Source organism: Peromyscus eremicus, chromosome 10, assembly GCF_949786415.1.
Source record: "Peromyscus eremicus chromosome 10, PerEre_H2_v1, whole genome shotgun sequence".
NCBI lineage: Eukaryota > Metazoa > Chordata > Mammalia > Rodentia > Cricetidae > Peromyscus > Peromyscus eremicus.
In genome coordinates this window covers 26,406,389-26,421,300 of record NC_081426.1, presented here as the reverse complement: position 1 = coordinate 26,421,300, position 14,912 = coordinate 26,406,389, and the positions used below count along the sequence as shown (strand labels likewise).

General features: G+C 37.8%; 1 protein-coding gene and 1 non-coding gene across 2 annotated transcripts in view; one reads left to right on the top strand and one right to left on the bottom strand.

The window, feature by feature from the left end:
* Morc2 (MORC family CW-type zinc finger 2) overlaps positions 1-14,912 on the top strand; it is a 38,684-nt gene that overhangs the window by 1,685 nt on the left and 22,087 nt on the right. The window contains exons 2-3 of the mRNA XM_059275614.1: positions 7,134-7,187; positions 9,015-9,049. Of these exons, the coding sequence (XP_059131597.1) occupies positions 7,134-7,187; positions 9,015-9,049 (89 nt within the window). The remainder of the gene's footprint in view (positions 1-7,133; positions 7,188-9,014; positions 9,050-14,912) is intronic.
* On the bottom strand, positions 4,574-4,714 carry LOC131921348 (U4 spliceosomal RNA). The gene has a single exon (XR_009381968.1). It is a non-coding gene; the product is annotated as a U4 spliceosomal RNA (small nuclear RNA).

Sequence of the window (14,912 nt, the reverse complement as noted above, 5' to 3'; positions counted from 1 at the left end):
GCAAATTTGGAATTACAAATTTTCAGAAACTTGGAAGACCTTTGAAGACTGGCCTTCAAATTCTGTCTTTTTTTTTTTTTCCAACATCACCACACTATGCAATAACAGTAGTACCAGCAATTCATTGCTTAAAATATAGGTCGACAGTTACTCTTGTTTTATATTTGAGAAAACTGAGGCCCTAGGAAATTGTTTAAATGCTTTCAGAAAGGCTGCAGAGGCAGATTAAAGGTACCCAGATTTGACTACAGTGCTTAGTATTTTTAACCATTATGCAATTCTGACTCTTACCTTGAAGGTTTTGTTTGCTTGTCTGTAAAGCAGAGGACTTAACTTCCCGATTTATGTCTTCCATTTTGGTTTATTTTATTAAGCTTCTGAGGATTATGGATTATTTCTCCTTTTGTTATTATATGCTTTATTAACAGTATGTAGACAATGCCAAAGCAAAGAAGTAAACTGAGTTACTTGACTAAGGCTGATGTTGGAGAATTTTCTGTGACTTTTATCCATGTTGAATTGGAATTTTGTGCTTGCTTGAACAAAGGATTGGCATATCATTAGGAAACTGGAATTTCTTATTTGGATCACAAATTTGATCTTTGAAATGATTCTACTTTGTGTCTAGTCTTACCAGAGGAAAATATTAACTGCATAATACCACGAACAATGAGGATGTTGTTTTTTTACTTAGGCTTTTATTGTGTAGCCCAGGGTGACCTTGATCCTCATGCCTAAGCATCTTGAGTGCTGAGATTTCTGGTGTGAGCCACCACACTGGGCCCTCAACTTAAGTTTTTTGTTTGTAACTAATTTTAAGAGGTTTTGTTTTTGTTTTGTTTTGTTTTGGTCATTATGACTTGATTGGAAGTTCATTCTAAGAAAAAACTAAAAAATTTTTACATGTAATAATAGAATATTAAGTGGTTCAATAAATAACTTCAGAGAAGGAAAGATTGGTCTTACGGTACCTTCTTTGTTCTTTTAAATTTTAAAAATGCCAGATTTCAGACGTTACACCAACGATATTAACCATATTTTGAATTGTGAAATAAACATTTTATTTATTTTCCTTAGTATGTAGACTTGCAAGCAGAGCCCAGGCTAGAGGGGTAGAAATTTTTGTGGTTTTGTGAAAAGCCTGTACTTAGAAATTCACAAACCCTAAATTTGAATGCTTTTCTGTGCCTGTGCACAGGGCAGCTTTTTCAAGCCTCAGTTTCTTCATTTGTATGATGGAGCTAATATGATAGTGTTTGAGGATTATGCCAAATAACAGTCAAGTGTCTACTATTTTCTTTATACTGTTTGATCTAGACTAAAACCTAATGCAGCCTGCTCATCGGTGGTAGACACTAGACACATATTTTAGAAATATTTTTATGTGTATGAGTGTATGTATGCTTTATGTACCATGTGCATGCCTGATACCCACTGAGGTCAGAAGAGGGCATCAGACTCCCTCAAACTGGAGTTAGGGATGGTTGTGAGCTACCGTGCAGGAATTGGGACCTGAACCTGAGTTGCAAGAGCAACATGTGCTCTAAACCACTAAGCCATCTCCAGTCTCTAAGCAGATGCATTCAGAAGTGTATGTTGGAGAGAATAAACAGGTCTTAATTTTTGTGAAAATTAGATCCTATGATACTTAGTAATGATGGTTATTCTTGGTTATAGCTGCATCAAGGCTGGGAGCAGGCTTGCAAATTCTCATGATAGCCTGAAAAAAAAAAAATCCAGTCTCTTTTAATAGTATATGTTGCTTTTTATGGGATTATACAGGTTAGGGTTTTCACATTAAAGGAGTAAGCTCTTTGGTGGTTGGTTTTGTGGCTGCTATTGTTATAGTGGTGGTTCCTTTGGCATAAGATCTTTTTTAAAATTATGATGCGTATCTTAAGTCATTTGATTTGTTATACTTTTATGTAATCAGGTGATGCTTAAGTATAAGGTGACTATTTTTGTCTATTACTCTCGGAACGTTCCGTGACTTACCTTTGGCATATGATATTTCTGGGTGTTTTTTTTTTTCATATGAGAAATGAATATACAGGGACCTATCAAGGCAGAGACTTGTGTTTCATATGATTTACAAGCCTGCTGAAATGTAGGGTGACCATGTATTTGTGTGTGTATATTCACGTAGGTATGTATGTATGCTTGTATGTGCACACACTATTTGAATATAAAATGACTCCACAATTTCTTAGCTTTCTTGAGCTCACAGAGATCCCTGCCTGCCTCTGCCTCCCCAGTGCTAAGATTAAAGGCATGTACCTCTAGCTTTATTTTCTACTAATTACGGCAATTAGCTATTGCCAACATAGTCAAAAATTCAGCAAAGCTTTCATTGCTCTGAGCTTGTGGACAATTTTTTGGTTTAAATTCAGGTTGGCTAAATAGAGAAACCATTTTCTTTACATAACGAGCAAATTTACATGTGATTTTGTTGCTGGAAATGCTGAGCTTAAAACTTCTAGGTCACATGTGGTAAAATCACAATTGAAAGCATCAGAGTTTATAAAAGCCTTTGTGTTTTACTGATTAGTTGACTTCGAATGATGTGCAAATGATATTTAGGTCTGTGAAGAAGGTTTTTGTTTTTTTTAAATTTGAGACAGGGTCTCTCTATGTAGGCCTGGCTGTCTGGAACTCACTATATAGACCAGGCTGGCTTCAAACTCACAGAGATCCACCTGCCTCTGCCTCCTGAGTGCTGGGATTAAAGGTGCCATCTTGCATGACTTGAGAAATATTTTTTAAAATATTTATTCATTATATCACAAATGCTAGCCAGCAAACAAATGTACCTTTTGAAATATTTGGCAAAAAAGGAATCTCATGCATTTTTGTGGGGTTTTTTTTTTTATGATTTTAAGAAATATTTAGAACAATGATGTCAATATCTATAAGTTCCATCTATCATATGAGATTCTGAATATTTTTTCTGACCTTACCAAGAACACAGAAGGCCCTTTAATGATGTGTACTACCATACAAAAATAGTCTTTAGCTACAGTTTAATATCTATTAGGTTTCTGAAATATATATGTATAAAATACTGGTGATACTGCTAGCAACAGGATTTGGGTTTGTTTGTTTTTTTCCTTAGATCTTATACGTACAAAGCACATTCTTAAACTTTGCATAGAGTACAGTGAAATTTTAGCTAGAAGTGCTTTGTTGCCCACCTGCCTCCCTTGTTTTTTTCCCTCGAGACAGGGTTTCTCTGTAGTTTTGGTTCCTGTCCTGGATCTTGCTCTGTAGACCAGGCTGGCCTTGAACTCACAGAGATCTGCCTGGCTCTGCCTCCCAAGTGCTGGGATTAAAGGCATGCGCCACCACCGCCTGGCTGTGCTTCCCCTTTTAATAGCCCCTTAATAGATTCTAAGTGTCTCATTTTTTTATATGAAACAATTGGAAGTGCATAGTGCTTTTGATAATTTTTTTGTTCTTGTGGCAAAGAGTGTTATTGTCCCCATAATTGTTATTTATAGTTTTCATAACTGAAGACCAGAAACCTTTTCTTGTCTTTGAGCCCAGGCTAACCTTAAACTTGCTAAGTAGCCAAGGATAACCTTGAACTTCTGATCCTCTTGCCTTCACCTGAGTTCTGGGACTATAGGCTTATACCACCATACCTAGTTTTATGTCATACATGTTAGTCAGCCTTACCAACTGAGTTACATCCCCAGCCTAGAAACATTTTTTTTTAAGCCAGAAGAATTTGAGCTCTGTTTTATAAGTGAATTGATACACCATTCTGATACAAGTTATACTTTTGTTCTTTTTTTTAAAGATTTATTTATTATGTATACAGTGTTTTGTCTGCATGTATGACTACAGGCCAGAAGAGGGCACCAGATCTTGTTACAGATGGTTGTGAGCCACCATGTGGTTGCTGGGAATTGAACTCAGGACCTCTGGAAGAACAAACAGCCAGTGCTCTTAACCTCTGAGCCATCTCTCCAGCCCCCTATACTTTTGTTCTTAATATAGTATGCTTTTATTACCATAAACTGGGAGCTGATTTTTTTTCTTCGATTCATTAACTTATTTTATTTATATTTTTTTTTTGGTTTTTTTGAGACAAGGTTTCTGTGTAGCTTTGCGCCTTTCCTGGATCTCGCTCTGTAGACCAGGCTGGCCTCGAACTCACAAAGATTCGTCTGCCTCTGTCTCCCGAGTGCTGGGATTAAAGGCGTGCGCCACCACCGCCCGGCTCATTAATTTATTTTAAAAACATGTTCATGGCTGGGCAGCGGTGGCTCATGCCTTTAATCTCAGCACTCAGGAGGCAGAGCCAGGTGGATCTCTGTGAGTTCGAGGCCAGCCTGGTCTACAGAGCGAGATCCAGGACAGGCATCAAAAACTACAAAGAGAAACCTTGTCTTGAAAAACCAAAAAAAAAAAAAAAAAAAAAAAAAAAAACCATATTCATAAGCCCGGCAGTGGTGGTGGTGCATGTCTTTAATCCCAGCACTTGGGGGGCAGAGGCAGGTAGATCTCTGAGTTCAAGGCCAGCCTGGTCTACAGAGCGAGATCAGGAAAGGTGCAAAGCTACACAGAGAAACCCTGTCAAAAAGACTATCAAAAATTTCCACTTTTCCAATTTTGTCTGTATTTCAAGTCATGGTGAGGTATTGGGGTAGTTTTCAACTAGCAGTAATTGCACCTCAGATAAACCTGATTGTTTATGATACTACTCAAAGCTAGATTCCCCTCTTAATAATTTTGTCTTAAAGACGATCTAGCTATATAGCCTAGACTTGCCTAAGACTTGTTATTGTCCTCCCTTGGCTTTATGGAATTACAGTTGTGTGCCATCATGCCTAGCTATAGATTGACTTTTTTGTCTTTTTATGTACTAGGGATCTAGCCTAGGCCTTGTGCATGCTAGGCAAGTGCTCAGACACCGAACTACAGCTTCTGTCTCTAGATTGACTGTTCTGTTTGTTTTTTGTTTTTTGAGACATGGTTTCTCTGTGTAACAGCTCTGGCTGTCTTGAAACTCACTTTGTAGACCAGGCTGGCCTCAAACTCAGAGATCTGCCTGCCTCTGCCTCCCAAGTGCTAGGATTAAAAGGCGTGTACCACCACCGCCTAGATTGGGACTTTTAATTTACATTGTCTTTAACAATTCACCTTAATTTTCCAATCTGTCTCTCTGTCTACATCTCTGTCTGTCTGTCTGTCTCCTGTGAGAATTAAATCTAAGGCCTGTGCATGCTAGACAAACACTGTGCCACAGACCTATGTCCTCAGCCCTCTCCCTATACCAGTGGTTCTCAACCTTCCTAATGCTGCAACTCTTTAATACAGTTCCTCATGTTGTGGAACTGTAAAATTATTTTTGTTGCTACTTCATAACTGCTACTGTTATGAATCATAATGTAAATATTTTTGGAGATAGAGGCTTACCAAAGGAGTCGTAACCCTCAGGTTGAGAACTACTTCCCTATACAAAAATGGAGTGGAATACACAGGGCATTCTTTATCCAACTGATAGTTTGGCAAATTTAAGGTAATAGTTTTGAAATTTACTTAAAATTTTTTTCACAGTATCTTGCTACATAGTCCAGGCAGGCCTTGAGTTCATCTTACTACCTCTTAAATGATGTCATTATAGGCTCCTGGAATTACAGGCATTGCTACAATAACTGTGAACACTTAAAAGTTATAATAAAGAGATGACTTTTTAATTTTTATTTTGCAATACAATTCAGTTCTACATATCAGCCACGGATTCCCTTGTTCTCCCCCCTCCTGCCCCCCAAGAGATGACTTTTTAAGGCAAGGTTTCTTTTAGAAGTTTGAGTCTTCCATGTCAAGTACTTAACATTTGGATTTTAGCCAGAAGAATTTGAGCTCTATTCCATAAGTGAATTGGTGATTAAAAAAAAAAAATGTCTACATCTTGCTGCAGCATATTTCTTGGTCCTACTGTCTTTGGATTAGCAACAGATATATTCACTGATCTCATGGGAGAAAATTTCTTCCTAAAATTCTAGGAAAAGATAGTTTTACGTATTAAAAGTTCATAGTTAAAAAAAAAATTGAAGAGTAACTTTGAGGACAATCAGTTTTCTTGGAGAATTCAGTTAGGAGTTTTTGTAAAAAATGGTGTACACTTTGTTTAAAACAATATGATAAGGGGTCGGAGATCTTAAATGCTAGGTATTGGTGTTATATTTCAATCTAAATGTTTAGGAAATGTCATTTTGATTATTGACTAAAACTGAAAAAGCAAGAATAATTTATGAAAATTGACTATAGTTTGTGTCTGTAACTTTGTATTTCCTTTAAAAGTCAAGCTGATTTTCTGGATGATTCTATGTGGACCTATCCTACTTTATATTTAATGAAGACTGTTACAGGACATTGTACAAATTAAGAAAGTATAAATTGAGCATACTTTTAGCATCTTCAGATATAAAAACCTCTGTGTGATCTATACCAGTGAAAAGAGGAAGCTCAGGCTTTTGTGCACCTTATAAACAAAATTACTTATTTTCAAAAAGGGAGAGATATTATAGGTAATTTTAACTTTCTTAGATGTTGGCTAAAACCAGGTCTTTGTCTATTATTAAATCAGATTCTCCTGCAAGGATAAGAATTGGTATGGTCTTGTGGGTTTCCAGAGAAAATTAACTTTTTAAGTAGAAGCTTCAGTGGTTATCTCCTGGAAGCTACTGAAAGTTTGGGTTTTGTGAACATACCTGTCATTATTGAGAATGCAAGACATTTACTTGTTAAAATGTATGTTTACAATTCCTCTTGTATAGAAACTGACAGCTGGTTAAATTAATGAAAAGATAAAATATAGGCATTTCTTTTCTAGGCAGACTTATCACTACTTTTAATATTACATGTAGAAATTTAAAGATTCTTTAAGGTGAGTTTTTCAATTAAAAATATGAAGAAAAAATGTTTCTGAGTAAATGGCAGGACTTGAGTTGAGGGGAATTAGCTCTAGAAAGGCTTGTGTTATGGAGAAGTTTACATTTAGTAATTATACCAGTAATGTATATGAGGATTTTAGATGTTTTCTAAGCCTTTTAAATATTTATAACCTTAAGACTCATAGTTCAGTTCATACTTCTTTTGTTGACTCTTAAAATTTATTATTTCAGAACCACTCATGAATTCTTGTTTGGTGCTCTTGCTGAACTGGTTGATAATGCAAGGTACGTAGTCTAACCGGCCTATAATTGCTTGGAGTGGGAACTTTATGGATCATCATGACCTGATGATCTGGAGAGAAAGATGTTTTTGCTGTATTTGTTGCAACTCCTAAGAGACTTGTTAGCAAGAAGTATTTTTATTATCACAGTAATTGGCACTTTTCTTGATTACCTTAAATTCTTTCATTGCTCTTTGTATTCCAACCTAAAAATAGGAAACTTACCACTTCCAAACCACCTTCCCTTGTGTATCAGAGCATGATAATTGTGAAAAGTAGGGAATTAAGATAGGAACTTAAGAGTCAAACTAATGGGATACATAGCTTATAGTATTAATTGGTGCTGCCAAGGCACTGTACCACTGAATGTCTTTAAAACTAGGTCAGACTTTTGCACCTTCTCCCAAATACATGTTTTATTGCAAGTGAATACTCTTTAATCACTATCTTCCAGTGTGGGTTTTTGTTTGTTATTTTTTTAAAATATATTTTAAACTATCTTTCAAGATTATTTGTTTATTTTATTAGTCTCCCATGAGAGTGTTGGATCCCCTGGAACCAGAGAGTTACAGACAGTTGTGAGCTGCTGTGTGGGTGCTGGGAATTGAACCCAGGTCCTCTGGAAGAGCAGCCAGTGCTCTTACCCGCTGAGCCATCTCTCCAGGCCCTTGTTTGTTATTTTGAGACAGAACCTCACTATATAACTCTGACTGGCCTGGTACTCACTGTGTAGACCAGGCTGATGTTAAATTTACAGAGCTCTGCTGACCTCTGCCTCTTATGTGCTGTGTGCTGTGTGCCGTGTGCCACTATGCTTGGTCTAGTGTCTTCCATTGTTAGCAGCAATGTTTAGAAGGAATCATGTTTCAACACTCTCATGTTGTGTTCTTAGCATTGGAAGATACATATTCCTGTGTAAGATCAAGTAAAAATTTGGGTTTGTTCACAAAGATTCTGTTTATACTTACATTAAGGATTATCTTGGTTTTATTGAATGTAAACTCTAAAATTCAGATATTTATTGACTAGTGTTGATAACTAATGGAGGAAGAAGAGGGTGAGTTGGTAGTACAATTTGAAACTTCCTCAGTTAATTTACTTATAATTTCTAATGTCTGTACAGCTGACTTATACTGTTAGTACTTTTTATTTATGTTTTTGAGACAGACCTTACTGTACAGCCCAAGATTCTCCTGCCTCAGTCTCTTGAGTGTTGGCAATACAGATAGATGTGTGATATCATACTTGACTTTTATTGTTGCTTTTGTTAATACATGCTTGTTACCTGCTCATTGAAATGTACTAGATAACACATTTTTTAACTACAAAATTCCCATTTTGTTTTAATCTTGATCAGTTTATAATTTTCCCATTCAATTAAAAAAATGTAAGTTAATGAAAAAAAAATTTTTTTTGTTTTTTTTTCAAGATAGGATTTCTCTGTGTAGCTTTGCGCCGTTCCTGGAGCTCATTCTGTGCCCAGGCTGGCCTCGAACTCACAGAGATCCGCCTGCCTCTGCTTCCCAAGTGCTGGGATTAAAGGCTTGCGCCACCACTGCCCGGCATAAAATTATTTTTAAAATCACTGCTTATTAATTTAGTGCCACCACAGTGTGCTACAATGGCACATAATTTTTTTGAGATAGAGTCTGTAGCCTAGACTAGTTTCAAACTTCTTGGGTAGTTAAGGTTGACCTTAAACTCCTGATTCTTTTTCATAGCTTGAACAATTCAAAATAATATTCATTGCACTTAAAATACTATGCATTTTGCTGATTAATACTTCATATTCTAATTTGTATCTCAGATTTTTTTCCCTTTAATTTTGCAGAGATGCTGATGCCACCAGAATAGACATTTATGCTGGTAAGCCAGACTTTAGACCTTCTATTGCTTAAGAAGTGAGGGGGAAATAACTGGTTTCTAGAGCCTGGAGATGGCGGAATTTCTTCATGTTATTGGTAGAAATGGGGCAGCTCTGATCACATATGTCTTAGAACCCAGGAGCTTTAAGAGGGTGATGAAATGACCCAGTATTAGTCATCTTTCTGAAAGGCAAGATCTTCTTGGAATTAGTCCTTCACTAATTAGTGAAGGTAGTCCTTGGAATTAGTCCTGGTAGCAGAGGTTCTACCCTGGAAAGTTGTTGATATCAGTTGTAGAAAATAGCTGGTAATTTAAAGAGATGTTGAGACCATGTGTTAGTCGGGGTTGTCTAGAGTAACAGAACTTTTGGAATGAATCTCTCAGTTTATTAGAGTGACTTACAGGCTTAGTCCAGCTAATCCAACAATGGCTAGCTGTGAATGGAATGTCCAAGAATCCAGTAGTTCCTCAGTCCACAAAGTTGAACATCTCATCTAGTCTTCAGTACATGCTGGAATCCCAAAGAGGTAGGCTCCAATGCCAGTTAAGGAATGAGTGTGCTAGCAAAGCGGGGGCAAGTCAGGCAAAGAGCAAAAGCTTCCATCTTCCATGTCCTTATAGGCTTCCAGTAGAAAGTGTGGCGCAGATTATGGGTGTATCTTCCTGCCTTGAGATCCAGATCAAGGCATGTGTCTTCTTCCTTAAAGGTCCAGACAAGAAGTGAATCCACCCACTTCAAACCATGCAGAAAATCTCTTTATAGGTGTACCCTCCATTTCTGGATTCTGGTTACTTCCAGTTGTAGTCAAGTTGACAACCAAGAATAGCCATCACAGTCCACCCTTTGTCAACTTGACACACAACATATCTCTTTATGTTGTCATTAGTCTAAATGAGAACAATAACCAGGTCATAATAATACCTAAATATAATATAATTATCCCACATATAATTAGAAACACATATATTTAACCAGATCATATTTATGCCTAACATAGTATAACTATCCCTTGTATAACCGGAAACACATTATAAATTTAGAATAGGTGGCAATGTCCCTTGGGGGACATTCTTTTAGTATCTCAAACTTAAATATGATAACCATTGGTATTCTCTTAATTGATGTTACATCACATAATAAGGAAATTGAAAGAAAATGCAGATATCTGTACAAACACATTCTTTTTTTTTTTTTTTTTTTTTTTTTTGCTTTTGGTTTTTCAAGACAGGGTTTCTCTGTGTAGCTTTGTGCCTTTCCTGGAACTCACTCACTCTGTAGCCTAGTCTGGCCTTGAACTCAGAGATCTGCCTGGCTCTGCCTCCCAAGCGCTGGGATTAAAGGCGTGCGCCACCACCGCCTGCACAAACACATTCTTAACAAAATACGATACTCATGTCAACTATAATCCTTGTTTCTGTTACTGGTCACATGGCCTTAGCTGGTATTTATAACTCCCCTCCTCTACTACCCATCCTGTATTTCCTTTACCCTTGGCAAGCACCTCAGCAGGTCTTGGTTCTTTTCCTGGAGGAGGAAACACAGGAAAGGCAAATCCATAACTAGAAGAAGTACCTGCTCCAGTAAGGACAAAGTGTTGTTCTTTCCATGGAGGAAATTGTCCAGTGTAGTCAACCTGCCACCAGGTCACTGTCTGGTCATCCTGGGGAATGGTTCTATATCTGGGGCTCAGTGTTTGTCTCTGCTGCTGGCAGATCTGGCACTCAGCAGTAGCTATAGCCAAGTCACTTGGTGAGTTGCAATCCATGTTGAGCCCATACATAACCCCAAATGGCTGGGGAAAGAGGCTGACCATCCACAGGATGGGCCATCCTATCTATTTGATTATTGAGCTTCTCAGCAGAAGTCATTTTTGATGAGTATGTACATAGGACGCAAGTATCTTCACACTTTTTTCCCATTTGGAGACATCTATCCATATAATTCTTCCCCAGATGTCTTTCTCACCAATTTTCCAATCATGCTCTTTCCAAGTCCCTAACGAGCTAGGCAGTCTATTGGCTTCAAGCCCATACATCAGTGAACAATTGTACATCTGGCCATTTCTCCTTCAGAGAAAGTCACTGCTTGTTTAGCGGACAATGAAGGGTTAATTTCCTCAGTCAAAAGGCAATATTTCAAGGGGTGACATTGAGGGTACTGCTTCCTCAGGTGAGAAAAACCCATGAGAACCTGAGAATTCAAAGTTCTCAGCTTCAATAGGTTCCTCCCACACATTCCTACACCAAGTTACAGGATCCCATTCTTATTTTATTTTATTTTTTTGGTTTTTCGAGACAGGGTTTCTCTGTGTAGCTTTGCGCCTTTCCTGGGACTCACTTGGTAGTCCAGGCTGGCCTCGAACTCACAGAGATCCGCCTGGCTCTGCCTCCCGAGTGCTGGGATTAAAGGCGTGCGCCACCACCGCCCGGCAGGATCCCATTCTTTACCAACTAATGCCTTTTTTAACTGGATACCATCTGAGGCTGGGACTTGAAATTTCTCTGTAATTCAGCCAGCCTTATATGAGGGCTTCAGTTTGATTTTTCTGCAACTTGAGCTCTGTGGCTGCTGGAGAGAAGATTTTCTTCTAGGACACATTTAGAAACTTTTAGACTGTTTGTGGGAATCTAGAGCCGGTTAGTTTTATCACTAAGTTCTTCGTTGTCCTTCCCCATATTTTGAGATGCTAGAAGTTGGTTGGTTTTTATCACAGTGTTCATCCCTATCCTTTGTCAACTTATCTAGAGATAAATTGAGCAACCAACCAGCATGATCATTTTCCTTATTTCACGTACAGGGTCACCAAATCTGTTCCTACTCACAGTTGCTCAATTAGGATAATCCAGTGTATTTATCTCATTATATGGTTCACACCATGGGCTTTCGGTATTCTCTGAACTTCCAGGAAAGGGAATAACTGGAGAGGCTTCAGTAACTGTAGGTGTTGGCAAATTGAAAAGCCTGTTACAGATGAATGCTTAAAAGATTCATCCTTACACTTCTGCTGTTCTAGAGTCAGTTTTGGTACTAAAATTTGTATTAGTCAGAATTCTCTAGAGTAACAGAAGTTACAGAATGAATCTCTATACATAGAAAGGGAATTTATTAGAATGACTTACAGGCTTCAGTCCAGTTAATCCAACAATGGCTGACTATGAATGGAATGTCCAAGAATCCAGTAGTTGTTCAGTCCACAAGGCTGGATGTCTCAGCTGGTCTTCTGTATATGCTGGAATCCCGAAGAGGTAGGCTCTAATGGTAGTGAAGGAATGGATGTGCTAGCAAGGCAGGGACAAGCAAACAAAGAGCAAAAGCTTCAATCTTCCATGTCCTTAGGCTTCCAGTAGAAGGTGTGGCCCAGATTTTAAAGGTGTTTCTTCCTGCCTCAAGACCCAGATCAAGGCATGTGTCTTCTTTCCTCAAAGTCCCAGATAAGAAGTGAGTCCACCCACTTCAAACCAAGCAGAAAATCCCTCACAGGTCTGCCCTCTATTTCTGGATTCCAATTAATTCCTGATGTAGTCGAGTTGACAACCAAGAATAGCTATCACAGAACATTTCTTTGAAATGTTAGCCTTAAGACTGGCTGCTGTGGCAGCCTGGCAGCCTCTACATTTTGCTTAGTTGGCTCTACTGTTAATAGTGTAAGATCATCTTTGTCCTAGAGTTGTGGTAACAATGAAAGAGTTTTTAGTTATTGTCATTGACTTTGGTTTACTTTTGAAATAGTTTGTTTTCTGCCTGTTCAATATTTATAGCAACACCTTTTTTGGTCATTTTTATACTAAAAACTTTAACAATGGAATAGAAGACCATTCTTAAACCCAGTTTGGCTAATGTGATATATTTTATTGACATTCTTTTCTGAAATCTGAAAGATTTTTGGTCATATTTTGAGCAACATGCCTAGCTTTTAAAAGTCTTTGTTTATGTGGAATATACAGTTACTAGATAATCCTCTTCATGGAATCATTTGATAAATGGGAATAAACACAAAACACTTAGTGATACAGTATTTGGAAGACTCCCTAGATAAGACAAAGTATGTAGAGTAAATTATTTTGGAGAAAAGAAAAGAAAGTATTCATAACACCTACAAACAGCTATCCTGCCAAAATTCTGAAAGTCTTCAATTGAAAAGGCTACCAAAGTGGTAGAAATACTTTGAATTCGTTGTTGTTGTTTTGGGGGGTTTTAAACAGGGTCACACTATGTAACTTTCTAGTCTTAGAGGAAAGTAACAGAAAAAAGTAGTATTGTAAGAGACGTCAAGGTGATGATTACTAAATCTCCTAGATGGTGCCACCTTTCCATGACATAGCTGAGTGTGCATGCAGGAGTGCTGACAGTTACCTTTCAAAGAAACCATGATTATTCAAACCATTACCTAGAGGATAAAGAAAAATGAGCCTCTCCTTCAAGGGATGTTGAAGGAGCACATCCTCATAGTTTAGTCTTTGTAAGAAGTTACAAAGAGAAGGGCACAGGAGGAGAGGAGGGAGGGGAAACCATGATTAGTATGTAAAATAAAAAATATAAAAATATTTAATAAAATTAAAAAAAAAGAAGTTATAAAGAAAAGATTACCTTTGTTCCCTTCTACCACCTTCATTGGGTAAATTTTAGCAAGGAAATTTAGGAAAGTTGGATTACAAATAGAGTGCTTAGTGTGCTTTTTATTTGCTTTGGGAAAAGTCTAGAGGGTGAGAGAGGTGTTTGCTCTAGGAACCTAATATCTAATTGAGAAAATGGCACACTACAAATGCTTACAGACAGATGACTAGACTTCCAGGGAGCAGTCAAGACAGTGAGAAGCTGGACATTGTAGTACATGCTGTTAATCCTAACACTCGGGAGGTAGAGACAGGAGGATCAGTTCAATTATCTCGGCTGCTTGAGTTCAAGGCCAACCTGGGCTCTATAGTTTTACATATTGTAAACTGAATGAAGAAACTTTTAAAAAATTATTTCTCCCTCTGTCTCTGTCGTTCCTCCCCCCCACCCCCCACCCTCCCCCGCATACATGCATATGCCACATGTAGGGGTACACATGGAGGCAAGAAGAGAGCATTAGATCCTCTAGAGTTGAAGTTACAGGTGGTTGTGTGCCACCCACTATGGTTCCTGGGTTTTGCAAGAACAGTATATGCTCTTAACCACTGAATCATCTCTCTAGCCCCATTAAAAAGAAACAACAACAACAAAATGCTTTGAGGTAAATCCTTGAACTAGGAGAACTTGAACCCGCTGTTGAAGTGATAACTGTGCTGAAATAGCCTGACAACATTACCCTAACACAAAGGGTATTAGAAAAGTGACTTCTTGAGTATTATTCAAGGAATTCCAGTGGTCTTTGGGGACTTCTCAAATGCATTTGGCTCAAAACAGATTTTAGTTCCCAAATCAGTCTTCACATAATTATACAGCAAATGTCTCTGGGCAGGTGCTAGGACACTGCTGCCATCATGCAATGTACCTCACCCAGTTTGAGTTTCCATGGGACTGTTTTTTATAGACAGAAACTTGGAAAGCTTTTAATACTTTAAAAACAATAACAACAGAAAACCCTTGTTCCTGCTTGCCACATTTCACTTGGATTACCTAGATTTTGATAAGAGGTACTGCCTTAGGGAGAAATGTTCTCATCTACTAGGATTTTCCAGGAAGAAACTATAACTATAACTTTGAAGAGGTATTTGTAATGAGAGTTCAGCCTCCTGAACATTGAGAGATGCTTAAAAATCTCTGTGGTTTATGGTCCATCTCAAATAGTATTTTAATTTATATTAGTTTGTCTATTTAGCAGAGGGCAGTCATGACTCACTTAGTTTTACCCTGAAGGAAAACAAAAAGCATTTAAAA